The sequence below is a fragment of the Pseudopodoces humilis genome, chromosome 15 (genome assembly GCF_049639895.1).
Source record: "Pseudopodoces humilis isolate 2021_Gansu_Grassland_sample_001 chromosome 15, ASM4963989v1, whole genome shotgun sequence".
Classification (NCBI taxonomy): Eukaryota; Metazoa; Chordata; class Aves; order Passeriformes; family Paridae; genus Pseudopodoces; species Pseudopodoces humilis.
The window spans coordinates 4,158,322-4,185,935 of record NC_142214.1 but is presented as its reverse complement, the minus strand read 5'-3'; the positions used below and the strand labels follow the sequence as shown (position 1 = coordinate 4,185,935).

The 27,614-nt window shown below is 40.1% G+C and overlaps 2 protein-coding genes across 3 annotated transcripts; both read left to right on the top strand.

Annotated features, from left to right (window-relative positions):
* Positions 1 to 3,008: 3,008 nt before the first annotated feature.
* On the top strand, positions 3,009 to 16,161 carry APOOL (apolipoprotein O like). Of its 2 annotated transcripts, XM_014255391.2 has the most exons (10): positions 3,035 to 3,068; positions 4,615 to 4,700; positions 6,113 to 6,217; positions 6,798 to 6,917; positions 7,986 to 8,040; positions 8,190 to 8,288; positions 8,629 to 8,720; positions 9,070 to 9,156; positions 10,735 to 10,891; positions 12,556 to 16,161. In XM_014255391.2, exons 2-10 carry the CDS (start codon positions 4,671 to 4,673, stop codon positions 12,651 to 12,653), a joined length of 843 nt encoding a protein of 280 aa, XP_014110866.1. In that variant the 5' UTR covers positions 3,035 to 3,068; positions 4,615 to 4,670; the 3' UTR covers positions 12,654 to 16,161. The 2 variants fall into 2 exon arrangements, with proteins under 2 accessions (XP_005526176.1, XP_014110866.1); XM_005526119.3 differs by lacking the exon at positions 4,615 to 4,700 and having other exon boundaries at positions 3,009 to 3,068.
* A 2,697-nt stretch (positions 16,162 to 18,858) lies between these two features.
* On the top strand, positions 18,859 to 25,992 carry LOC148183053 (uncharacterized). Its single transcript, XM_088062684.1, has 7 exons — positions 18,859 to 18,991; positions 21,183 to 21,288; positions 22,112 to 22,285; positions 22,999 to 23,098; positions 24,019 to 24,107; positions 24,876 to 25,014; positions 25,467 to 25,992. The coding sequence occupies exons 1-7, from the start codon at positions 18,922 to 18,924 to the stop codon at positions 25,473 to 25,475; spliced, it is 687 nt and encodes a 228-aa protein (XP_087918810.1). The 5' UTR covers positions 18,859 to 18,921; the 3' UTR covers positions 25,476 to 25,992.
* The last annotated feature ends 1,622 nt before the right edge of the window (positions 25,993 to 27,614 follow it).

Genomic DNA, 27,614 nt, shown 5'->3' with positions numbered 1-27,614 from the left:
TCTGAAAATCCCATCTGAAAATCCCATCTGAGCCGTATCAGCTGATGTATGGAAATTTCAGGGGTATTTAAACCAAAACTAATAAGTTGTTATTTCCTTTGTTGATGTTTATAGTTATTTTCTTTGCTGCCATTACACACAAGCGAAATGTGATGTTTCTGATCAGTTCCACTCTCTAACACGTGGGCAGGGAACTCTCCACTCTGGATATAACTAATAGATGAAGAAACATTTTTTAAAGCTTATTTTCTATATTTTACAGGTTATACAACTCTTGTACATCCAGAAGGAGGTTTATAAAGAATATTGTTTAAGCTTTTATCAGGTTTGAAGACAGGTGATATACTACTGGGACCTCCTCTTAATAAAAATGTTTAAATAATTCAGACAGAAACTGCCTTCAGGAAAAGAACCATATTCACTCTTAATGCAGGCCAGACAGATGTATTTTTATTTTTATTAGGAACATACATGTGGTAGAAGTGACAGTTAGGGACTTTAAGCATGAATGCCACTGTATGAGCAGTATTTGAAAGAAAGCAATGTTGTAAAAATGATCAAATATGTTGGCAACCTGCTGTTTGACCTGCTAAGCCCTGTAGCTTCTGTCCTCACATTTCTAGAATATTGCTCATCCTCAGGCATTGGTGAGGGTATCAATACAGATCTTTTTACTAACAGTAAATGTGTCTGTCCGAATGCTGCAGATTAAATAAGGATGTCACATTATACATATTAACTCCTGCATTTTTTCACTAGCAACCACAAAACAAATACGTCTTAACAAACTGTGTTCGCTGGCCAAAATACCAGTAAGACCCTGTTACCAGTTAAGACTTCTGTTTTACTGAGAAACAAGGATTTCAGCTTAAAAATCTGACGAGAAAACAAGTTAGGATTTAAGAGAAATGCACTAGTATTAATAAACGTTTTACATTTGACACATACTGTATTACAAAGACAATATCCTTGTAAGACCATTAATTGCTGGGCCATAGGTGACTTCCATCTAGGTTACTAAATAGCTAATAAACCTTGTACAGAGCCTTTTTTAGATAACGCTTACATGTATGGAAATGTATGACACCCTTGTACTATGGCTTGCACTTTACTTGCATTAAACTGTGAAGTAGGCTGTAGTAATGTCTTTGTATATTCAGGGGTTGAAATACCAAAGCACTGGAGTATCGTACTGCTGGTGTTCAACCTGTCCAACGTGCTGACAACGTGTATTTTGCGAACCCCACCAACTTCAAATCTTTGGCAAATAATGCTATGGGGTCTCCATGGTCTTTGTTTCTTTGTAAATATAAACATTCTTACCGTTTCTGTAGCAATAGGAGGTTATAAACCAAACTTTCACTAGGACTGTTTTCAATAACAAAAAAAAAAATTTAAAAAAAATTTAAAAAAAAAATTAAAAATCTATAGCGCCTTGTATAAAAATCATGGAGACTCCATGACCTGCGGGCATTTTTGTTTACAAGCAGTATGTATATATGTATTAGAGGCAGAACTGTTATTTATCACAAAGTTATATTGTGGATGATTCTTTCTTAAATAAATATATGTTTTCTGTCATTAAGAAAAATAAGTATTTTAGAGCCATCTTGAGAAGTTTGAAGTGTCAAGCTTCAAAATACGAGTAATCTTCCATGTTTCAGCCTTGTTTTTCTGATCAGCTGGGAGATGAACTGAAAGACAATGAAAACCACCTGTCCATGCCAGGGAAAATGTTGGAGTTGTAAGATCTTGAGCATTCTGCAACTTTTCTATAGTGCCCATCGTGCTTAATGCTTTGACGAGCAGATGCTCCATTGGTACCACAGTAAATCCCTCAGCTCATGGATGCTACAGAGAGAAAACCAATGGTTCTAGACTAATACAGGTCAAACAAGGTTTCAACCCCTGGATAACACAGTATTTCTTCAGTTTCACAACAATATTTTTAATTTTATACTTGTCTAAGTTGAGAGACGATCCAATAGTTTCTATAGGCAATGAACATTAGGTTTCTTTTTTCCCTCTTTCCAAACGAGTTCTGTGTGAATTACTGTAACCGGCTGCGTTTTCTATCACAGATTAATAACTTGTTAACTTTTTGTGTGTCTACAACGAAAATTTATGAATGGAAAACTTCACTGTGTGTTGCTCACTGGGCATATACCTCATGGTACATTGCACAGACGTGTAAGTTGTAAGTTGCACTGCAACATTAAAAAAAGGAACATATTGCTCTTTTTTCAAAGATATTAACTTATTTAAGAGATATAGTCTGTACATTATTAAAAAAACAAAAATAAAAACAAAAACAAACATTTATTCTTCCTAAATTCAAGCAAAGCTTTTGTTTTGGGGGGAAAAAAAATAAAATTGTAAACTTCAGTTGTAAATTTGGACTTCAATAAACGAATTATCTGCACTTCGATTGTGTGTTTATGGGGGATTTTGTGTGCTCTGAGGGTAGTCCAGGGTGAGTGCGGTGCGGGCTGAGGGGCATCGCTGTCGATCTGGGGGCGATCCAAGCCCCGGCTGTGGGGGATCCCTGCCCGCCTTAGGGCGATCTCGGCTGAGGGGGATCTCTGCCCGATTTCGGGCGATCCCGGCTGAGGGTGACCCCGCCGCAGTTGAGAGGGATTCCTGCCTGCTTTTGGGAGACGCCGGCTGAGGGCGATCCCACCCCGGCTGAGGGAGATCACCCCTGCCCCGGCTGAGGGGTACCATCCCTGCCCGCTTTGGGGTGATGCCCGCCCCGCCTGAGGGCGATCCCTCCCCGGCTGAGGGGGATCATCCCTGCCCGCTTTGGGGTGATGCCCGCCCCGCCTGAGGGCGATCCCTCCCTTGTTGAGGGGTACCATCCCTGCCCGCTTTGGGGTGATGCCCGCCCCGCCTGAGGGCGATCCCTCCCTTGTTGAGGGGTACCATTCCTGCCCGCTTTGGGGTGATGCCCGCCCCGCCTGAGGGCGATCCCGCCCGATCGGAGCGCGGTCCCGCCCCGGCCGCTCGGCCCCGCCCGGTGCGGCCCTTCCCGCGCGCCGTACGCGGCGCTGTCCAACATGGCGGCCAAGGTGAGTGTCCGCTGCCCTCAGGCCGGCGCTGCCCCGGCCCCGCGGCTCCGCTGCCCCTCAGGCTCCGCTCTCGCTCTTCCGCGGGCTCGGGGCAGCTGGAGCGGCTCCGTGCGGCCCTCGGGAGCGCCCGGCCCGCCCGCAGCTCCGCCGGCGCTGGGGGGAAGGAGCCCCGGGTGCCGCGGAAGCCCGGGGTCAGGTGGAGGAGTGGGGCAATGAGAGGTCTCTGTGATGTGGGACGTGAGGGGAAAAGAGCTGGTTCGAGAAGTGGTTAAATTGTGCAAAAGGAAATAAAAGCAGTGTTTTTCTTCTGGTTCTTCTCAGTATAATCTCAGCCCCCGAAACACCTTCAACTCGAGGAATATCGAGATGATAGTTCGGTAGTAACATGATAAAGTGCTAGTGGTGCTGTACATCACTAAAACAAGGCTGTTAAAATCATGCTAACAGGGTTACAAGTATCTAAAATATCTCTAGTGTCTTCAAACAGAAGAACGTGCATGTAAAGATCTAAGCTTTCTCACAGATATTTAGACAGGTTTTCCAGTGCTCACACTCAAATTGACGAATAAGTTCCTCTCACATGAATCTTCATATTTACTTTTTTAAGGCATTTAAAATGTGTATATATATCTGCAAAGGATGATGCCAACGAGGACAGACAGCGAAATTAAAATAAAGCATTTTACCTTAATTTCTTACAGCAAAAGAAACTCTCGTTGGCTTTGCTGTCTGTCTGGGTGATCTTAAGTAGTTTGGCTCAGTACATAAATCTGAATGATTCAGTACGTTTAGTGAAGTGACATAAGTTTATGTGTTCTTTATTATTATTAATAAGTTTTATTCTTCTTAAGATTCCACTTTCTGTGGGTCACCATCTGGCAGACCAAGATTAAAACCAAATCCATGGATCATCAGTGAGCTGAGGTGAAGTGGAAGGATCTGTTCCACTTGTGTAGGGGTTTTTGGTGGTTGTCATCAGAGATTTATAAATACATACCTGAATTAGGATACTGAGTTTGGCCTACAAGCTTCTGGCAATCATCATGTCTCTTGTAACTTCTGGGAAAAATAAACCAACGGGATTTGATACAGTTTTGTGATCCACCTCAAGATATCTCAGTGGTAGAAGGAAGTCATAAACCTATGACTTTATTCTTTAATTAACATGTTTTATAGAAAATATGATATGAGGTAGCTGCTAAATTTTAATCTTATTTTAACCTGGCTAGTAGATTCCCATTTTGTGATAGAGAACTCACATGTTTTTTTATATAAATCCACGCATTGGATTTTTGCATATACTCCACTCCTTTGATTCCATTTGTTTTGAGGCAGTTCCTGCCTTCAGGGCAAGTTTCCTGACTCGTGCTCCAATTCTTGAAGCAAGCACGCAGAATTTGCAGTTTCAGTGGGAAACAATGTCTTAGAGATTAGCATAAATTATCTGTACGGTTTTATTATGGTTTAGTTTGTATTCTGCATCTTTTGAGTGAAAGATAGTGAATTCTTTGTAGTGATGTAGCTTTTTAACTTTTTTTTTTAATAGAATCTGTGTTTTTGATCGTTGATAAGATTCCAACACTTTGAAGCAGATTGTTTGAAATGCAAAGACTTAAAGCCAAAATTATCCAGGTACATTTGACAGTTTTATTATTATATTTTGATTGGTCTTACTCCAGTTCTACTATTAAGAGGCGTAGCTGTAACAATTTTCTGCTAGAGAGCATATAATGTATTTCTTCAGCAAATAATTGCTGTTCAGGCTTCTCATCAAAAATACTGCCATGTCTGCTTCCTTCTGGTGGTGTTTAGCTCTGTGTCTGTGCAGCATTCACCTCCAGAAATGTCACCTCGCTTCATGGCTTTTGTAGCTGCAACAATTTCCCAAATTCCTCAAAAAGAAGATTTTTATTTATTTGTAAGTCAGTTATCAGGTGATGTTCTGGAGTCATTCTGCTGGCTGAAGATGTAGTTCCAAGGTGTTCCACAGCTCCAGCTTGTTGCAGGTGTTTTTTCTCTGTGCTTCTTTCCTAGTGTTTGATATAACAATATGATCCTGCCATTTTGTAATTCTCAATAATTTCTGTAGAAGTTTTCATAGGTAAAATACTTTTTTGGTTTCTTTAGCTAAACAATGTATGATTTTCCTGGTTTAATGCATAATGCCTCATAAGTAACTTTTAATAAAATAATTTAAATAAATTAATACTAGAAACAACTTAGCTAAATGAGGTCTTTTTAGTGCACCTCGTGATTAGATAAGGAACAGAATAAACAATTCCATGCAGTGAAGACTCTTTAGTGTAATCAAGGTGATGTTGCTTTTTCTTTCACTCTGGTTCTTTGTGATTTCAGTAGAAAAGAGTGAATCCCTCTTGGGATTACTGTGCTAGTGTAAATGTTAGCCAGTACAGCTGTTTCCTTGGATCTTTAAACATTTATGTGTTTGTCTGCAGGCACCCAAAAGTAAAGCAATTACTGCCAGTCAGGAGCTGGACCACTTTGATCATTCCCTGTATAGCTTTCTCTTTTGCATTGAGCATAGAATCCATTGTGACTCTTAATTTATTTTTTTTTAAGTGAACAATACAACTTTTTCATGCTCTGTCACTTTTAGTTTTCCTTCTAGTGTCTACTGAAAATTGGTGTCTTGTTCTGGTAGTATGCTGTACAGAAATAAGCAATCTGAACTATGATGGGTTTAAAGTAGTTTTTCTGTATTAATTCTTCAAAAATGGAGTTCCTGCATGCTGAGTAAATTACAACTGAATTTACCCTAACAAGTGATGGAAGCACCAGCGTGGCTTTGAACACAAAATTCTTCCTGGTATTTTAGACAATAAACTGTTGTCAGGGACCTTAAACCTTTTTTTTTACCATTATAATTTGAGCAAATCTTCGTATAAGTCAGAAGACATTTCTAAAAGGCATAATGCTGAAAAATGGTTTTAAAAATGACTTGTTTAATCCCATATTTGATCAGTCCCAAGGGAAATTTTAATTTCAGCATTAAGACTCTTTTTTCTTCTCTCTGCCCATCTCAGGTGGCAAAGCTGGCAGCTGTTTCTTCTGGGCTGCCATTTGTATGTATTACTGTATATGCAGCAACAGAAAAGGAATCAAAAAGTCAGCTAGTGAAGCCAGATAAGGTATGACTCTTCCTCTTTTTTGGTCTTTTAAATAGAAAAAGAAACTAGAAAAATCTGCAGAATAGCAGCTCTGTCCATTGAATTATATTACCCAGTAACTAAAATATATAGCAAAGTAATAAATGATAATAAATAACTGACCACTATGGCTCAAATAAAACACAAAGTGTTACAATACTGAATTAGTAAAGTTTTATCTTATTTTCATCATTACAGTATTTCAAAAATGAAGTCAGAAAAGGTGAAAATAGAACTACTGATGAGTCCTTTTCTAATGTGCAATTCCTAGTGATACCCACATCCATCTTCTAATTATTCTTTCACATGCCTTTGCTCCATAGTGAGTAATTCTGCTTCTCAGAACCTATACAATTATTTCAGTTTTCATTTCTGAGGAGTGAAGTCCCACTTGAGTAGAGTCAGTTTGGAACTCTAAAAGTTCACAATTCCACGTAGCGACTTTGTTTGCCGTAATGGGAGCACTGAGGGTTTTGTAGGCTTGAAAAACCCCCTGCAAATGCAGCAGCTGATGAGAGCAGAGAGCTCTGGCCCTGCTGTTCAGCTGTGCCTTTGTTTGCAGCTCCCCATTTACAGTGCACCCCCTCTGAAGTCCAAGTACATCGAGGAGCAGCCCGGGCGCCTGCAGCAGCAGCTCACGGCAGTGCGGACGACGACCGGCCGCTATTTTGGCTGGTGTCAGGTAAGGGATGCCTGCACCAACATTTCCTGCAGTTCCTGTCAGCACTACGCTAAACCACTGAAAAAAACCAGGTTACTACCCCCTGGAGGGATTTTTTGGCAGTTCCTTGTCTTAGCATAAGATAATTTTGGATGGGAAAATGAGCCCTCTTTCTACAGCAGGAGTTATGTCGGTAAATTCTTGCTGGCAGAACTTGAGGGTGTTTTAGAGTCTGATCTTCCAGGTGTAGTCCATGGAGAAGGAGCTGCTTCCAAAGGGCAGTACCTGATAAAAACCACATACAGAATGCATCCCATCTATCTGTTGTAGCAGGCAACCTCACAGGCATCAGAAACACCTCCCAGCTCTGTTACTGTGTGTTCCAGGTGGAGAGGGAACTGTGGTGCCTGTCGCTGCTCTTGGACCTGCTTGGAAACAGCAGCTTCACCCTGGCTGTTGGCAGGAAGAGATTTTGTGCTTGTGTTTTGCTTTTGCAAAAAAAATGTAGACCCTGATGGTTGAAAAAAAGAAAATTAAAAATGTATTTTCTGTAAACTGTGATTCCATTGGTCTGTGAAAATGTTGTCAGTGACTGCATGACTGAAATACTCTTGTTATAAACCTGTACCAAACTTTTTTATCCCGTTAATAATTGTGAGTTCCTGTCACTGAGTAGCAGTGACCTCTGGTGGTACAAATTCGGTGTTGCTCTTTCAGTTTTCCTGGGAAAGTCTTTAGGGAAGAGAAGATTGTATTTCAGAATTGAATTTTCTTATACAGTTGACGTCCAGGTATTTTCCTTCTCTACAGTTCCTGAGATGTCAGTTTTGAAAAAACTGAAAAAACTGAAAGTGAGCTTACATTAGAGAGATTTTTTTTTTTTTAATTAATTGTCAATATAAGTTTTAAAAATATGAATATGTAAAAAAGAGGGTAGATCTCTGTACAGCATTTCTAGAAGGTCACTGACCTGGTTTGGGTCTTTTAAAGTTACACAGTATTTCTTTTGTCTCCTTGTGCTGAGATATATGGGAGTAGCTACTTGTGCAGAGATTTTACTTTCTGGTTTTGTTTTTTCTTTCCTTTTAGAGTGTCTACGTCTTCATTAAAAATGGAATAATGGATACAATTCAGTTTGGAAAAGGTAGGCAAGTCACATATCTGTCTCATTTTATCTATATAAACTCAGTAAAATCAAAAATTTTACCTTTATTTCTTAAGGGGGAAATAAAATCAAATGACTGATACAGAATTGCCCTGCTTCTTTTTTTTGTCTTTTTTTCTAATTCTTAGATGCTTATGTTTACCTGAACAACCCCCCTCCAGAATTTCTTCCCAAAGCCGCTGTAATTACGGTGTCAGGCCTGGTTGGTGTAGTGCTGGCAAGAAAAGGTAGGGTTTGACTGTTTTCATTATTGGTCTGTGGGGTATGGAGCATGTAACAGTTCCAGTGGTCAGAATGCTCTTCGGTAACATTGGCAAAAGCCTGTGTGACTGAAAAAATCCTTCCTGGTAAATGAAGGGACATTATTGATTGTTGTTAGGAGGTGGCTGAGAGCTGACAGAGCAGGACTAATGATACAATGCTTCTTCTCATTCTTCATAATACTGGAAAACATAGTTTTGGCTTATTTCTCTTTCAGAATATCAATGTCTCCTGCATTTAATTGCTACAACTGCTTAGTTTGCATTTCATTTTGTCTAATTATTCAACATATTTGGCTTTGTACAGGTTCTAGATTTAAGAGAATTGCTTATCCATTGGGACTTACTACTGTAGGATATTCTATTTGTTACCCAGCTCAGTCAGTGGTCATTGCTAAGGTGAGTTTCTGGTTTTATCTGTGGTCATCTCCAACTTAGTGGGACAAGTTGGATCCTTTAAGCTGGTGCTCCATCTATTGTGCCAATATTACCTGCACACTTTGCTGATCAGGGTTTTATTTCATTTGGAGTAGGTGGATTTAGCATGGATAGGTGGATTCCTAATACCAATTTAAACATTATTTACAGTTTGCTTGATGTAAGGGAGATATGCACTAGATCTTGAAAAGTAGATGCCTTAGTATCAGATCAAGCATGTTCTCATGCAAACATGATTAATTTCATTTGAATAGTCTGTCTTTTTATTTTAAAAGCTGTTGTTAAATTATTTTTTCCTAAAAAAAACCAGGTAACTGGGAAAAAGTTACTTTGTGCGAGTCATCAGACCTATGAGGCTGTGAGGTCACTGTGGGCAGACAAGGAAACTGTCACCAAGGTAGGACCTGGGAAGTAATGATAACTCACACATTGAGAGGGAGCTTGTAGACTCTTCTGCTGATGCTGTTCAAGGTTTACTGATGCTGTTAAGCAAGGCACAAACCCCAATCTGACAGTTTTGTCACTTCAGTGTTTAATTGTTTTTATACCTTTCACACCAGTAGATATTGAGATCCCCTCTGTAGCCCCACAATGCAAGCAGGGTGCACAAGAGAAGAATGAGTTTCTCTTAGACCTCCTTTTTTACCTTGGCATAAAGGATCCATTTTGATTTCAGCTTTAGTCTTAAGCAGCCCCTGAATTTAGACAAAAGCCACTCAGGATTACAAGTAGGTATGACTGGCTACTCTTCTACAACCCTTGCAGGAAGTCTGGTTTATTTACCCTATGATACGAATTGTCCATATCTGATTTATTTCTTCTCCTTGTCCTGTCCTCATTGCAGCCATAATGAATAAATGGTCAGCAATTTCTTGATATTGACCTACTACACAGGGAAAAGTTAGCAGGGTTTTTGACATTCTCTTCCCCACTATAACCCTCTCAAAGCAGGCTTTCTATCCCTGACATAATTCTTGTTCTCCTCAGAATTTCCTCTAGTTTCTCTGCTTTTCTGTTTTTAGGGGATTTTGTGTGTGGTTTGTGTTGTTTGTGGTTTTTAAGTGAGGTGGTCAAAAGAGGACATAATATAATAGCTGAGGCCTTGCCAGCAGAGAGTAGAGGGCAATGTGAACCTTCTGTAAATTACATACGGGAGCTGGGTTAGTAATCCCAGAATTAAATGTGGGTTTTATCCAGCCCAAAAGGTTTTTTTCTCAAGTGGGACTCTATAAAACCTTGACGAAAGTAGCATTTCCCAACTAAAATTGCAGCTTTGCACAGTAATTTTTCACTGCTTTTTTCAAAGAAAATTTCAGTTTCTCAGTTACATTAACATGTAGAACTCTTGCTTTAAATTTACAGTGCTCATTGGCATTCAGTTTTATTTCCTCTGAGAAGCACAAATGGAATTCTGAGTTTTGAAAATGAGATTCAGATAACTGTCATTAAACTGATAGCAAAACAAGAATTGATGTGGTACAGACACTTTTATTAACTTCATTTTTTTTCCCCTGAGTGAAGCCTCTTCCCAAGACATATTATTTCTCATTACTAGGGTGTAACCATGATTTATCTTTCCGTCTTCTGCTAACTAGGTGTAATAAATGTTCTTTAAACACTCAGGGCTATTTCAGCCTTGTGTAAGGCTAAAGGCTTCTTACCTGGAAATGAACTTATGAGGTTCTTGGAGAGTCTCAGGTAAAACCACAGCTTCAGTCATATATATATTTATTCAGTATATCATGGCATGTTCCCTTCTACATGAATTTATTCTATCTGATCTGTGGGGATTCATGCACTTTACTTTTTCCAGCTGTGTCCCTTGTGTGCAGCTGACTATTTGAATATCATTGTATGATGTCATATCTAAAAATAATTTCATGAAAGATAAGCTGGCAGACTTGAAAGCTTTATTTTGCAATAATGTATTAAGCATATACCCATGTGCTTTCTTTTATTAATGTTTGGTTCACAGCTGCAGCAAGAGTCAAAACCAATTATGCAAGAAGATAAGAAAAAGAAGGGAATTTCTAATACCAAACCTGAGTCTGCTGTTGAGTCAAGATCATTTAACACAACAGAATCTTCTCCAGGAGAGTCTCGGAGTAATGAAGAGCCAGTGCCTTCATCAGGTGAATTAAACATTTCAAGTGTAATCTCAGGGCAACTTGCAAATCCAATTAGTTGACTTAATTTTGCACTTACTCTTGCTCTAAACTGGAGCAGACTGTCAGTGCATATTATTCTTGAGAGCATATTTTACATGCTGTCATTTAATACATATTTCAGAGCCTCGGGGAGGTGATAATTTTCTCACTGTGGATCCTGTCACAGTAGCAGAATTAAATATTTGCTAGTCTCTCTCAATAATGTCAGAGAACCAATATTAATGTAAACCTGGTTCTTTCATAGGTCAAAATAAGGAATAATCCAAAGCAAGACACACAAAAAGGTTTTCATTTGGATTATAATTAGAAGATTGAAGTCTCAAATGGATTTCATTACTTCTAGCCTCTGCTAACAATGCAGAGATGATCCATAGTGGAATGAAAAAGGAGTGTGCAATTGAGAAATGAAGCATTGGATTTTACTTTGCTAGGTTTTCTGCCATGGTTCCTTGTGCATCTAAAGTGGTTGAGATAATCAACTAGATCATGTAACAGCCTATTTAACAGACTAAAATTTGGTAGTCCAATTTGTAAGAGAAAACAGTGGAATTACCTATTAAAGGAGAACAAAATTTGTTTTGTTACCTTTTGAATGGGCAATTTCTGGATTTTGTTACAAGGAAATCACTCGGAAGGAAGGAATTGTTACCAGATTTTTATTTTTTTTTCTGGAAAGTAAGCAGAACTTATTTGGATGTGGGTTTTAATATCTTTTTCCTTTATTTTCACTGTAATATGCATTCATATCTTGGTTTGCACCTGAATTTTTTCTGATTTAGTTTGTGGAATGCTTTGATCTGTTTTTACACTTGCTTCAGTCCAAACTGTCTTTTTTGGGTTTGTGTTTATAGATCTATCTTTACTTTCGTAAGTGGAATTAGTTCATGTCCCTAATACAGCCAAAAATATCCATGCCCTAAATGAATCTGTGTTGCCAGAAATGTTTATTTTCTCAGTCCAAATGGGACAAAGCTTTCAGGAGAATGTAACATCCTTTGTAGCTGGAAAAGAAGCAGATCAGCAGCAGGAGACACAGCCCCAGAAAAGCTGCCTTTGTATTCCCCTAGATCCTCTGGACCTCCAGTACCATTAAATCTGTCAGCCTGTGCACTGTCCTTCAGTGAGTGGGAGGGTTCAGTGTTTTACTAAACTCAGTTCATGGTTTTTGGAAGTTACAAAGTGAAACTAGGTAAGAGTGTTTGTCTTCATTTGGAATTCTTGCCATCTGGCAGCAGCTTCCGGGGAGATCTGGCAAGGTTGGTTTTGGGAGCCAGCTCTGCTCCTGGGAGCACTGGGGCAGGAAACACTGGACATTTTTTTTCCATGCCTCAAACTTTCCCTTCCATGTGCTGGGCAAAGCATCACAATTTCTTCTCTCACTCTGCTGGGTTAGGAGGTGGAGAGTGAGAAGAGGTCCTGCTTTCCATCCACTGTTGTGCTCAGCATTCCAACTTGCCCTCATCCTCCTCTGTCACTTCTTAACACACTTTGAACTAGAGCAGACAGATTTTGATCTTTTCTAAGTTTACAATCATACAGAAATTCTCAAAATGTATCACTAAGTTTTTTTCCTTACAGCTCAAGTATATGCATACTTTTTAACCAAATTTCTTTGCTGTCTCTAACAGGAACAGGGAAGACATCAAAATTTAAGCCTAATCCAAAACTTGTGGACCATGGTCAGTCCAGCCCTGAAGATGTGGACATGTACAGCACCAGGAGCTAAGCCAAGTCTCCTTTACAAACTGCAAAATGTTACAGATAAGGGGGAGGGAAGAAGGGAAAGAATAATCTTTACAATACGTACCCTGTGAGGTGTTTTCCTCATAGGGAAATTGTGAGATATTTTCTTATCTCCAATTTGTATTATTGACTTACATGATTCTGTTTAGTGCTTATTTTGTTCCTGACTCCATATAAGCAGTGGGAATTCACTCAGTGTCATTAGTGGGATACTGGGAAAACAAGATTTGTCAGTGTCTTCTCCCAATGAGGTTTCTCTGTGCCAAACTTGCTAATAAATGTCACTTCACAAAGGATATTTAAAATGCAAACGTATTTCTGCTTTGGCTCAGATGTTCATTGATCTGAATGAAGAATGTGAGGGATGGGGTTTGCAGAGGCTTCTTTGTCTTTTATCTTTCAGCTCTGGAATGAATTACAAGTTGCTGCTGGTCTGAGTATCCTTAAAATCTCCATGGCTGTATCATGTGAACAGCGTTGGCTTGAAAGTTTGTGTGAAAGAGTCACTTTTTTCATTATAAAATAATTTGGTATTGTTTGGTACTTTAGCATGCAAAGGTGAATGGAAACGGCTCCTTGTCCTGCACACCTCTGCTGTGTTCAAATGTCTCTGAAGTTGGGCAAAAACACACAGCTGATCTCTAAACATCCTTACTAAACCCTGCATCAGTTTTCACCTACTTCTAATACTTGGAAGAACTGTGTTTAAATTGCTTAATCCATGAAACTGATACTGAATTGATATAAAATCCAGTAGAAGTGTTTAGGAAGTTTGAAATCAGTAGCTCCAAGGTTTAATCTGTTGACAGACAGTAAAAATGCAGAAGTAGTAGGCAGCCAACCTTTTCATCCCACAAGTTTGTATGCAATAGCTCATTGATTTCACTAGAATTTCTGTGAAATTCTGTTTTTCCATAAGAATGATATTAGAAATTAAGTTTCCTAGGATGAAACTTTCAAACACTGCTTTTATCATGGTGTATATCCCTGTACTTCTGTTCATCCTCCATTTCTCTTCATTCTGTTACCTTTCAATTAATGAAAATATGGACTTTGCTGTAAACTTGAGGGGGAAGCAAGAGAAACCATATGAGCAGATAGTGTGGATGGAAAGCTAAAGCCTGAAATGCTGCTGTTCTCAGCACTGGGATGTGGTAGGATATTTGCCTCTGCCCTTCAGAAGAAGAAATTTCACAACCTGATTCCTTCTCCAAGGCTGCTGATGCAAAGGCAAATAACAGGCAGAATTCCTGGTGTCCCTGTGGGATCTGCAAAGTTGTGAGGAGATGCAGGATGGAACGTGCAGAAGGCACAAATGGTGAATGAACAAAAGAAGAAAAGCTTTTAGGATGTGTCAGAAACAAATTGATATTTTAAAATCCAAATTTCAGGTGAAGCGTTGGTCTTTGTTACACGGGGTCCAGTGCAAGGTGAAGTCACAAAATGTGAAGTTTAAAAGAATTCCTTTAGTTAAACTTGCCTGGGACAGCTGACAGGATTTAATGTGTTTTGTTTCTTTAATCAACTCTTAAAGGCCCAGGCAATGTCAGAATTCAGGCAGCAATCAGAGGATATTAAATCAATCTTCAGAGAGTTCCTGGACATGCCACATTTAGTGTTTCATCAAAGAGAGAGGAGTAGAAAAATTAGATGGCTGGGCTTCATATACCATTTCAAGGGAAATAGATGAAGACATAAGTGAAAATTGTGAAGAAATTATCATTTTCAAGTGCATGACTGGATGCCAGAAATTGTATTATCTGTCTCCCTTTGATAACATTCTGGATAAACACATAAAGGAAAAGCCATCTGCTCTACTCCCAGATTGTTAAATTCTAACTCTGAGTTATGTGCTACCACAGCAAGTCAACAGGAAAGGTAAGATGATGCAGATTTGCTTGGATTTTGCAGGAGTTTACTGTGGTGAGATTTTTCAGGACATAATGAAAAACTCTGCCCTGGAATTGGTCTCGTGGGAGCAGGGAGAGGAGCTGCCTTGGATTGCTGCTACAGAACCAGCACATCTCCCTTCCCAGGAGAACAGGCCTTGGGACACTTCCCTGATGCCAAAATCTGCCCTGGGACTTTGCCAGGTTTTGAGGGCGTTTCCACGCAGACCTGGTGATGCAGGTGGAGGTGTCTGGTCTGCAGATACCCATTGGCTCTGTGGTTGGGCAGGCAGGAATCAGGTGTTCATGCAAGCCCTTCCATTGCAGCCCCTGATCCTGTTCATGCTGTGCATGGCCCCAGTACACAAAGCTGTCCTGGGGCTGGATTTCAGTCTCAAATTGCTCCTTAGGGCAGCGTTGGGATAGAATTGAACCTCAGAGTTAAACATCTTCTGGGACAGAACTTAAAATGAGTGTTCCCACCCACTGTGATGAACAAACAGGATGGAGGATGCAGCTCTGTAGCTCACAGAATGGAGTCCCTGTGATGTGGGATTTTTGGTAGGTGAGAGGAGCGCCCAGTACAGGATTATTCCAGCTCAGGGTTTGCCAGGTGTCTGCCCCATCCCTAGAAGTGTCCAGGACCAGGATGGACAGGGCTTGGAGCAACCTGCAAGGTGTCCCTGCCTCTGGCAGGGGTGGAAGAGTGGGCTGGAAGGTCCCTTCCAGCCCACACCGGTCAATGGTGATGCTGCTGATGTTATTGTCACTTTTTAATTTAGTTTTTTCATCAGCTGAGATTTCTTTTCTCCTCAAGGCAGGGTAATTTTCTGTTTAATTTGTATCACCAGTTTTTGTTTACTATCCCTACACAGTGTGGTTAAAATTAGAAGGTTTGGTTGTGAAACAGGTACAGCTAAAGACAACTCTTCCCTAACTGCAGCCAAAGAAAGTGGGAGAAAAGTATGGGAAGTTTTGTATTCTGGCAGCTTCGTGTTCTCTGCTTTCAGTTCAGACATCTGAACCTCCAGCCACATGTCTGTATTAGTAATTTCTAGTAAAGGTGCTATGCAATGGCTTTAAAAAAGCAAATTCAGATCACATTATGCCATGCTTGTGAGTCCTGGCTCACCATGTGCCTGACTTGGGCTCTTGAAGGTTTCAGACCCAATAGACAAACCTGTTACAGTGAAAAGTTAACATAAAATGTGGGAAAAGTTTTGAGACATGGTTTTATTAATTTATTGTGAAACACTTTGAAATGCCTCTCAAATGTGTCCTTAAGAGTCACTTATTTCACAATGCAATAATATAGTAACATCATAAAAGTAAGAATGTATATTGTAATTTTTATATAAGTTATATATTTTGAAAAATTCAATGTCTTAAAGAATGGGGTCACATGTATTTTATAATGCAGAAATAGCTTTAATGCATGTTTTTTTAATTTATGGTTGATTGTATTCAATATAGAGAGATTTGGAGCTTGTTTATATTAATTTTTTATTTACATAGAATTGGTTGTGATACTTTATTTTATCATAACGCTGTGAAGCACGTGGAAATAAAGGGTAATAAGATACTTTTTAAAATTAAGTTCAATTTTTGTCTGTTGTGTTCATCTGTAGGAAAATTGTCAACTCCTTCCCTTTTTAAAGAGTTCATTTCTAATAAGTAAGGTTTATTAATGTTGGGGGGAAAATTTCACCCCTGAAATACTGAAACACTCCTGGAAGAAATCACTGAAGTAACAGGACAGATCAATGCTCAGTGGCCTAAATTTTGAGAAGTGCTTCCATTTTCTTCTCTTGGTATTTTTTTCTAAAGAATGGTGTAGTTCAGGACTTGGAAAAACTACAGCTTTTATCCATGCTGGAGGAGTGACACGGTTTAAGAAGGAAGCAGGTGGTAAATGTGTTTGTCTCAGTTTGACTGTGCCAGTCTTGCAGATAAAATAATTTGTCAAGCAAGGGTCATAAGTGATGTAATCCATGGTGTAACCTAAAGAGTGAATTACTCAAAAGGAGGAAAATTGTGTGAATGAGTAATTGGGCTGTTTTAATGGCAGATTCTCACTGTGAATCTTGAACAGCTTGGGAAATACTGGAAAAGTATTGGAATGCAGCAGTGCTGTTATCTTGTAGTGAAGGTTTGGAATATTTCAGTGAAGTGCTGAAAACATATTTGAAATCCAAAAAGAAAGTGGGGTCCTATGAAGCCAGTACTTTTTAAAAAGGACAATCAGTAGGCACTGGATTATGTGTGGTTTTAATTTTAAAGTGCAGGATTCCCAGAAGCCAAGCTCATCAGTGCTGATGGCAAGCTGCAGCCAAGAAAGGCTGTGACTGAAGCCATTCTAGAAGTTGGTGTATCTTTCTCCCTGCCCCTGATGTGCTTTTGTTGTGGCCCAGAGCCAGAGGACAAACCCCAGTGAAACCCGGGGTTCTAGGTGCAGTCAGTCCTTTGTCCTTTTGTTTACAGACACAGGAGATGGATTTTGCTGCAACAACTGAAAGAAATTCCGTTGCTGTGAGCAGGGAATAGGTGAAAAGTGAGCCTGTCACGGTTTCAAGCCTTGGAAATCTTTTCTGGGCTCTGTTTGTAGAAGTCCTCATACCAGTGTTAGCTTGTGCTTGGTTTGTGTCACTCTCAGGGACCCCTGCAATGCAGAAGGAGAGGCTGGACTCCCCAGCCATCTTGAACCAGATGTGAAATGAATTAAAAATCATGAGCAGTTCCATCTTCCACCATTAATTTTGGTCAGTAACTTTGGTTTACATATCTCTCTTTGAAGAAATTAAATGAGCCTGGATGCCATTATAGAATGCATAACTTGGCACTTGATTCTGCTGAGTTCCAGAAACTCAGACAATAAGAGGAGGAAATGGGTGTGCTGTGGAATACAAAGCTCTCAGCTGTTCAGGTCTGCTGGCACTGGGTTAATTTGCTGTTACCCAAGTGGGCACTGAAAACAGAAACCGACTCACAGCTTCTGCAGCCCTTCGTGAGGCCATGTAAAACCTGCTGCATCCAATAAATGCCAGTGATGTAGCAAAGTGAAGAGTTTGGGGTTTGTAACCTGCCTCATTAAAACATCTCACCCAAGGAAAAACTGCCCACTGCATTTCTGCATCCTTGAATCAAATCTGACAGCCCCAGGTAAAGGTGTTGTTTACCAGCCAAAGTGAGGCTCCCACTGAGCAGCTGGGAGCTGGAGCCAGAGGGAAATTCCCTGTCAGCCAGAAGAATGGAGCATCTCAGGAGCTGCTTCTTCACACTTCTGCCTTGTATCTGAAGAAGGATCATGCAATTTCTTCCATTGAGGTAGATATTAATTTCTTTGTTGTGGTCTGTTGTAAAGCAATCTTCTGGCAGGACTGAGAATCTCTTATCTACTGCTGTAATGTTAAGTGCTGTTGGGCTTTAGCCAAAGCAGTATTTCAAGAATTTGCTAGGCATTGATTTTTAGAGATCATTATTTATCCTTTGAAAAGCAAAGGTTAAAGTTTACCTTTTGCTGTTAATGTAACTGTGGTTGGCATATTTACATAAGCAGCCAGCTCCTGTCAAATTAGGAAATCCACGTTGGGATTTTATCAGTTATAGATTAATTTTGAAAGCACTGTGCTAAGAACAATGCTTGTGCTAACTTCAGCTTCAATGCAGTTAAACTCCACCAACTTTGGGTGTATCCTGGGTAGTGTTTGGGGTGACCACAGAGTCAGGATCTTCCTGTGCAGTGAATGTTGAAAATTTTTAAGGATTCTTTAAATAAAAAAGAAGCAAGGGAGTGTGCTAAAGTGTGAGTTCCTGTTGTCACTCATCCTTGCCAGAGGGGTAATTTCTTTTCTCAGAAAAATGAAAAATTAATTGACAGTTGTAGATGCATCCAATTACAGAATTCCCTCCTTTCCATCTCATCCCTCTTAGATGGCTTCAGGACCATGGCTTTGTCTTTAAAAACAATGTCTGTTCCAGGAAATTATGTGCAAATACAGTCCAAGTTCATTATCTGTAAAAGGTAATATAAGCCTAAAAGGAGAAGAGAGAAATGCTCCTGACAGATACCTTAGTGTGTTGAAATTTAGGTCATTAAATGAATACCTCACATCTGATTTCAAAAATTCAGAAATAGCAATATTAATGATATATTTTTATGGAACTTCCGGGTTTCATAAAGGAAAAAATGCTGGGTAAGTTATCAGGAAGTTGTATCAGTTTTAAGTTAATTAGTAATTCTTTATAGAGAAGGATGCTGTAAAACAAGCTCAAAATCCACAATCCACAGCAGCAGAAAGGGAAGTTCATTCTGCTGCTGACAGAGTCTGGAAGGAAAGGTCTTTTTCCCCCATTGGCTCCAGGATGTCCTTTCTGAAAGTCCTGCTGTGTGTCCTGGTCCTGGCCGGCCCCTTGCTGAATGAGGCTTCAGCACGTAAGATCTGCTGGAATTCTGCTTTGTGGCTTGTCAGAGCAGGGACGTGGCCGTGGCCACTCCACTGGGTGCTGCTGCTGGGGGACTGCACTCCCTCTGGGGGGATTGCTGCTTGGGAATTCTCCTTTGGGCTGGGTTTATTTTAAATAGCAGCAAAACAATGCAAAGGTGAAAACCTTGGTCAGGCAGCTGCTGTCCTGTGTTTGGTGTCACAGGGAAGAGGTTACAGCAGCATGAATTACACCTGAAACTCAGTATCCTGCTGGGTTGGGATCATTTGGAGTCAGTCTCTGAATTTCAGAAGGGTACTTTTAAATGAGTTAAATGGTTTGGTTCTTTCTCAGTGAGGAAAAAAACCTCTTGGTATATGGGTTAAAAAAATCATACACTTTTTTTATAGCAAGTGTTCTTAGACTTTTTTTGATATTAACAGCGAGAAAATCATCCATAATTAAGAGCATGACAACCAGAATGTACTGATAGAAAACTTATTTTAAGTGAGAAGCTAAGTAATGGAATTGTCTCTGGTTCTGTTAGAGTAGACCAGTATTGGCCTGCAATTATTTTATGGGAAGATTTCCCACATATTTTATTGATATATTTATTTATCATCATTCTTCTCTACCTTGTAGCTACCAGTTACTTGTAATTGGCCATCCCTAAGCCCAGAGTGGTATACACCAGCTGCAGTTATTATTTTTCTAATTAAGAGTTTTGGTTTGTGATCTGAAGAACTGATTTATGCTACCCTAAACTTTTATTCGCAAAAAAAAAGTTGCTGCTTGACGGATAACTTGGCATTTATGTAGACCACAGTATCTTGAAGGGCTCAGCAGTGAGTTCCTTTATCACATGGAGTATTAGAGCATTAATACCAAAGGGCACACATTCCCTCTCCCTGTAGAATCACAACTGGTGATTTTCTGCTACCTTAGCGTTTTTTGTATCATTGCTAAACAAATTGTAATTGTGTTAGTGATCAGAGCAGTAGCTAAAAACATTGCACATCTCCAAATGCTGCTTGGGGTTTTTCATTGCTATGTACTTTATAGGAATAACACATGACCTGTAGTTAGGTTTCCTTGGAAAATGTTTCAGTGCTGATGCCCTCTTGGAGAGGAGAGCATGCAGTGTATGTAAATAGATTGGTACAAGCCTTGGTCACTGTAATCATTTAGATTTATCTCTGATAAGCAGCAAACGTTGGATCAGATGGACTTGGACAGTGGAAAGGAAAGAGGCTCCCATCTTTTTTTGCAATGCAGACTGTTCCCATCACAGTTCCACTGGCTAATAATGCATCAGTCAGGAGTTTGTTCTGGTGGAAGGCCCCTCCTAACAATTGCATTAAAGCTGCTGCAGCAGCTGCCTGCTGGGCTTGGAAGGGTCTGCTTGGAGATCTCGGCCAGGTCTGACTCTGGCTTCATCCCAAACTTGGATTCCCTCACTGGGAACGGTTGTGCACAATTATATTTGGCTCTGCTGGCAGATTGGGGGGTTTTTTAAGTGTTCAGGTTGGTGCCTGGCACTGAGTCCGAGTCCTGAGCAGGAGAGGAACAGGTAGCAAAGGATGTGGGGTTGGGAGTGCCAAATGTGCTGGTGTTTGATGGCTGATTCAGGCTGCTCAGGGAGTTATTTTTAGCCAGCCAAATATCTGTGAAATGCTGTAAACAGATTCTGGGACATAATTTACAGCCCAGTGTTTACACAGCAAAAGAGGTAGAGGAGAACCAACACTAATGCAAACCAGATCCCTTTGTAGGCTAAACCAAGGAATAATCCCATTGCAAAACACACAAAAAGGTTCTAATTTGGATTATAACTGGAAGGTTGGAATCTCTAATGAATCTCATGACTTTTAGTCCTTGCCAACAATCCAGAGATGATATATAGTGGAATTCAGACACAACCACACTTAAAATTATGATATAAGAATCATAACACAAGCCATACCATTTCCTGGCTGACTGGAAGATGGGTGCATATTCAGGGTAAAGTAATTTAAGCAGGTAAATTTTCATTTCTCAAATAGCTTCAAAATTTTCAAGGGAAAAGTCACTGGAAAGCAAGATTTAGTATCATCTACAGAGTACATAGGAAGCTTAAATTTCTGGTGTAATTAGCAACACAGCCCACTGACAGTATGTTACTGTATAATTGCATTAAATACTTGTTTTGTTTTAATTCACAGCCAACTGCACTGGAGTTGCAGACTTTGAGGCCTGTCTGGGTAATGCAGATGAATTCTGTCCTAAAAATATTTCTTGCCAGTGTAAAAATGAAGAACCTTTTTGCAGGTACTGTGTGGGCTTGGTTTGTTTATTTAAATACACACCATGTAAATATCAAATTAAATGATGAACTAAATTTAGACCCAAAACTGGGTCAAAGTGATCCATGAAAATGAATGTTGATCTTCATTCACAATCTGCGTAAGTTTATAACTCTGGTACAATGCATCAAACCTGGGATCTGGGCATAGTGTTTACTTTCTAAAAATATGTGTAGGCCATGTCATTCGTAATGTAGGTAATCACTGTCAACCTTAATTTTTACATGCTCCCTGTTCTCTCAACTATTTTACTTAAGAACTGAATTAGCTGTGTAATTGCAAGTTCATTTTTTTTCTCAGGTTGATCAAATTTTCTGTGGAGTTTAAAAAAGAAATAGATATCTTAATGTTCTATTCTTCATTATGTAGTTGGGGTTTTTTTGCCTTTTAATAAACCAATATCATAATGGCAGCCAGAAATGTGAGGTTTCACTTCCACTCAGCAGCTTTGCCGTGCTGACAGCAGACAAAGACATTTTTGACCTGAGCCAGGCCATGACTTGGGTACTGCACCTTGTTCCCAGCAAAGCTTCTTATCTTGGACTCCTGAAGTGCCAACTTGGACTTGGATACTCAGAGCCTGGCAAATTACTTTTGCATCAAATCTGGAAACAGATGGGTGTAACTAAGATAAAAAACACCTTTGAACAAACAGGGAAAATAACAACTCTCTTGGCCCCTGCAGTGTTGAATAATAAATAATTATATAGCAAAATATTATACTTTTCTGGTATTGCTTACTTTTGAATTAAAATGCTGTTGCTAAAAGTGAATATTTTTATTTGCAGATGTGATTACTTCAGAAGCGGCTGGAAGGAGTATTGGTACATGGGTCCCAAATGTAACCACCTTTGGAATACCCTGGATTTCATTTTAGTGGCTACTCTTCCTGCAGTGGGACTGGTTATCATAGTGGTTGTAATATTTTCTGTTGTCTACTGCTTGAAAATGGGAAAAGCTGGGTAAGTGACTCTGGGTGCACTTATAAGGAGTTTTGTACTCAAAATGGAAGTACAGCAAAAGGAGTCTGGTATTCTGGTTAATTTTTAACCTCTGGATATTTAAAAGCACAAGGTTGCCATATTGCCAATATACTATTTATACCATTTAAAACTAACTCAAAGCTTCTTACCTGAGCACTCAGCACTTACTCAGCATTTTACCACTGCATGCAGAACTTCACTCAGTCATTGCTTTCTTTAGGGCTCACCAGGCAAGCTTTAAAGATTGATAAGTACATTTACTACTTAAATTCAACACTACCAAGTGTGTATTTCTGATTTATTTGCTCTTAAGGATTGGCTTTTTTTCCACAGGTTTAAAAAAAAGGAGTAAGACTGATAATCATTGACAAGAGGTTTAAACATGATTCCTCCCACCCTTGGGTCTCAGATATTGGCAATTTGAGCTGCTTTTTGCTTTCAACACTTTTTCCCAGTGACACCTCTCCCAAGTAAGACAATATGGGTTTTTCCCTCTGTCACTGAGCCCCAGTAGTGTGTCACTGGTACTTGCTCTGACATAGAAAAGCTGTAATAATACCCAGCTCTTGTACAGCCATTGCCACAGGGCATCTAAAGCTCTGACATGGCTGTTGAAACAATCTGCAGCACAAAAAACATCTGTCAAGACCCTCACCATTGCTAATGCTCTAAATTCCCGCTGTTCCCCCCAGGAAGCAGCCACAGCCTCCACCCAGTGGAGCACAGCAGAACCCTGCATTCAATGCTGACACAGCTGCCAGCCTGGGGCACGGGCACCATCAGCCAGCCGGGGTAAGAGATGGCACAGGGGGGCACAGCACAGCCCCCAGGCCTTGGTGATTTAGCACAATGGGATGGGAAGAGCAAAAAAAAAAAAGGGAATTTGAGTTTAAAGTCTCCCTAGCTTTTGATTTCCAAGATCAGCTGAATGCATGTGAGAAGGTGAAATATCATCATCAAGGATTAAGTGAAACTAATTTGCATAGGAGAAAACAAAAAACTAGGGAATTACTTTTACAGGATATTCAGAAAATATTTCCATTTTTGGCCAGTTAGAAGACTAGCTTTAAAAAGAGATCATGCTCTGCTGTACTGGTTTTCTCCATTAGGCAAGATGTAGTAGAGCTCATGGCTTGAACTAGTGGTAAGAAGAGAAAAGATGGATAAATACCATTAAAAACCAATATAAAATACAAAGAATCATGGAAAGGGAATATTTATTTGTGTATGTGTTCATTCCTCATTTGGTACTTTAAGGGATTATTTTACATATTAAGGAACACACAGTGTGTGAGAAAGAAACATTGAAGGCTGTCTGAGAAAAGGGAGAAAATAATCTAGTCTGCTACATTATTTTCTGCTAAATCCATCTGAAGAGTATCAATAGCTTGGCAATGCAGCCGGTCTGAGCCTGCCTTTACCAGGAGATGGTGCTGTTCAATTTTTAACTAATTTGGAGTTTAGTCATGTTGATGCTGTTGTTCCCAAGGTGTAAATCAGACCCAATCCTGCAGTTTGGTAGGGGAGAAAACCCTTTGTGAAAGGAATCCTTTTGGGTCAGAGCTGCAGGACTTGGGGCTTTCTCACGTCCAGTTGTAGCCCAGACAAGTGAAAAACGGGTTTATACCTTCTAACATACTGTACCTGGAGAGCTGGTTATTGTAATTTGTTGTCATTTTGCTCTGTGTAACCACCTGATCCCCTACACACAGGATACCTGGGTTGGACAAATTCCAAAAGTTGTACTGAAAAGACAAGATTTTAATGATGCCTCAGTCCCAAATCAAAGGCAGAATTACAGGTATGCTGCTACTTTTTGTCATTTGTGCTCATTCTCACTTGATACCCGTGTTTGGAGATTCAGAATGACTTTGCAGCCTTGCCAGTGGCACAGCAAGCAACAAAGGCCCAGTAAATGGCAAAGCTTTTGACTGGATTATTCACATACAAATCCTAAAATACTGCTTTATCCAGAGACTCTGTTTTTTCTCTAATCCCAGAGGCATTAATTTCATTACTGTTTAGAAACACAGTTCCCTGCGTGTGCTTCCTCACTTGAAACCCCCTCAGCACCCAGCCAACTGCTGCAGCTCTTACTGCAACTTCTGCAGAGAACTTGTTTGCCAGGGTGCAGCTCAGTGAGAGCACAGCAGTCTCCTCACATGTAGCAGGGTTCTGCTGCAGACAAACTGGAGCTTGCTGATGTTTCAGTCCCTCAAGGAGCTCTGGCTTTTTTCAATATTAATGTTGAAAATGTTGAAGGTATAGCTATGGTGAATTTAAAACATTTTGAAAATCATTGTAGGAATGTAGAAAATTAGGTACTGTGGCATTGTTTGTTGTGAAAAGAAAAAAAGCTTAAAGAGAACGTTGCTTTATAAATTCAGTCTTCTCTGCTTGGATGAGGGTGTGACAGTAAAATGAACTTAAAAGACCTTTTACATGTTACTGCCTCAGTGCCATGCATGCAGTAGTGAGCTTTAATATTGTTATATTTCAGTTTAAACTAACCCTTTGTGCAATTTGTAGTGTATTACAAGGTTTTAATAACCTTTTATCTTTTGCACAGTCCTGTGTATGCTCAGCCTCTAAGGCCAGCAGATCCATCATCAGATTATTTCCCTCAGTCCCGAGCCCAGCGGGACGAGTTTGACTATCTCAGGAAGGATTTGCCTTATCCAGTTTATCCGGAGGCGAGACAGTACCAGGTACGTATCAATTACATCCCTCTGCATATTAATTACCTTTTCTGCATATTAATTACATATTCTGCATATTAATTATATCATCATCCTGGTACTGAATACAAATCATCACTAAATTGATAGTGTTTGTCACTAAGTAAAGATGTGAGCTCACAGAAAGCCTACAGCCACCTTTCACTGTGCAGGTGTTTTCTTCAGAAATGTTACAGACCCTGCTGGAATGTTTTTAAATATTTCCAAAGCTGTTTCAGTCTGTCTGCAAACAGTGGTAATGCTTTCAGTTATTTGCATGAAAATCATCATCCAAAGCTCTTGGTGAGTGCACACTCAGAAGCAGCACCCACTAAGAAAAGAAATACATAAAAATGTAGTTTGATTATATATAGACTATTTTAATAGCAAACATGCTGGGGAGCGTGTGTCATGCCACTGGTTTAATTCTAATCTCTTTACAGAGATACTAAGAACAAGTGCTTCCTGTATCAGAAATGTCTTGGAATGCTGTGTGATCACTGGACAATCGAGGTGCTGAGAGACCAGTGAGACCCTGGTGGGACACAGAGAAAATTGCCGTCCTTATTAGAGAGTGCTAAGTTATTGCAAAGAAGAGGTATAGAGGATAATAGTAAAAGAAAACCTGATATGATATGACATTAACATCTGATTTATTTACTGTCTAATTGGTGAGAGCTTCCTGTAAATCCCTGATGCTGCAGTGCACAAGGGTCTAGCCTGGCAGTGTGGTACAACCACAGCCAAGGACTTGGCCTCTCTCTGTCCCAAGACTTATCAAATACCTACAGAGCCATTCTCTTGTCCCTTGTCTTTTTACCTACAGACCCATTCTCTTGTCCCTTGTCTTTTTTGCTTTGTCTTCTGTGTTGATCCCAACAACTGGAATGTTCTGTCTTTAAAACCACCCTGGCTTCCTTTGTAACTTTTCTGTAAATGAGGAAAATAAATGAAGTTATGGAAGATTGACTACCTTGCCACTAAGTAACAAATGAAAGACACTGAAGACTGGGATTTATTTCCCATTTTTCAAAAAGTCTGAGGCATGTTATATTGCGATTTATATTAAACAATTTTTCTTAGTATTAGGTAATATGTGAAACTACAAAACCAGAATTTTAAGGGTTTTAGAAAGGGTTTTTTTGGTATTTGGTTTTCCCTCAATGTAACAAAAATTCAAAGTGGGCAAATTTCACTGGGTTTACTTCTACTGCTGCAAATTCCGTCAGAAATAAAAGAAGTGAGTCTGGTTCCCTCTCTTACCTTCAGAAACACAGAAACAGTGTTTGCACATGTGTTTAGAGCCCAGACTATCAGTTTAAATGGTTCTGACCTCAGAAATTCTGGTGTCAGAGAATTGTCTCTGTGAATCGCTTTTTTCTATCACTTCTCAGCCTTGGGTGGTTCCACAATCTGACAAACTGTGGTGGTTGTTGACCTCAATCCAGCTCTGTTGTACCAACCTCAAGAGTGACCACAGAATGTGAGTGTTCAATTTGATATTCCACCACTGCTCCAAAAAGGAGTAGGAGGAGCAGACAAGGTGTTGTCAATATCCATGGTGCTGGCAAGAGCAGAGCTGGCTAAACTGAATGTCTCTCTCACCATTTCCCCCAGTGTTCAGTTTTGTCATTAACTTTTCCCTTCATTCCTCAATTGTATTGGGCAGTTAGAAATGATTTTGTCATAAGTATGTCCATCTCTTGCTAGAGCTAGACAAAATGACTGGAATGTCCTTCCTACTGAATTTACTTTGCTGTGTGCTGTGTTATGTGGCTTTACTCTTTAAAGAAAAAAAGGGGAGTGTAAAATGTAACTCTCCAAGTTCTCTGCTAAGGAGGTGAAAGTCCAGTAGGATGAATCTTTTGCGAATTAGAGAAGCTCCATGTCTCTCTTGTCCTGAGGAGCCCAGAACTGGACACAACACTCCAGCTGTGGTCACTACTGACCACATCTCAGGATGATCTCAGGATGGCCACCTTGGGTCACCCACCCAACTCCCAGACCCCGGTGGCTCTGCGCTCTGACCCCCAGACAGGGACACCCCCTCACTCCCTCAGGTGGCTCTGAGCAATCCCCTCTCAGCTTCTGAGGGGTTTGGGCCACATTTCCCACAAATCCATTTCTGCCTTTACACTTTACTTGGAAACACAGCTCCGGCTTTGGATTCCTCTAAGGAATAGAAGACATAGAACAGGCACCAAGCATTGCCCAAGTCCTCCTTTGCTCAGGTTTGTACAGCAGGTGCTTAATCTTGTGACAGAGTAATGCAAAGTTTCCAAAACAAGTTGCTATGCTCGTTATGAGAAAGTTCATGTCTGTATCCTACTTTTATATATTAAAAAACTGTTTCGGCGTTGTATTTACTTGGTAACCTTTAACCAGGTACGTCGGGTTTTCACCCTAAGAGACCCACAGAACTGAAACTGTTGCCCGAACTATTTAAATGTTGTGTGCTTTATTCACCAGATGATTCCTGCACCCGGGCACGGGTGTGTGGGGGAACTCCCCTCATTACCCCCCGCGGTCCCCTCACGGAGCCGGGGGCAGGAGCGGGGCTCCCCCGCGGTCCCCTCGCGGTGCCGGGGGCA

Coding starts and splice junctions, on each gene's coding strand:
- APOOL (XM_014255391.2), top strand. CDS start 4,671: ATGCAAAGACTTAAAGCCAAAATTATCCAG. Junction 8,041..8,189: donor TACAATTCAGTTTGGAAAAG/GTAGGCAAGTCA, acceptor TCTAATTCTTAG/ATGCTTATGTTTACCTGAAC. Junction 9,157..10,734: donor ACAAGGAAACTGTCACCAAG/GTAGGACCTGGG, acceptor TTTGGTTCACAG/CTGCAGCAAGAGTCAAAACC.
- LOC148183053 (XM_088062684.1), top strand. CDS start 18,922: ATGTCCTTTCTGAAAGTCCTGCTGTGTGTCCTGGTCCTGGCCGGCCCC. Junction 22,286..22,998: donor TTGAAAATGGGAAAAGCTGG/GTAAGTGACTCT, acceptor TGTTCCCCCCAG/GAAGCAGCCACAGCCTCCAC. Junction 23,099..24,018: donor GGCACCATCAGCCAGCCGGG/GTAAGAGATGGC, acceptor CCCTACACACAG/GATACCTGGGTTGGACAAAT.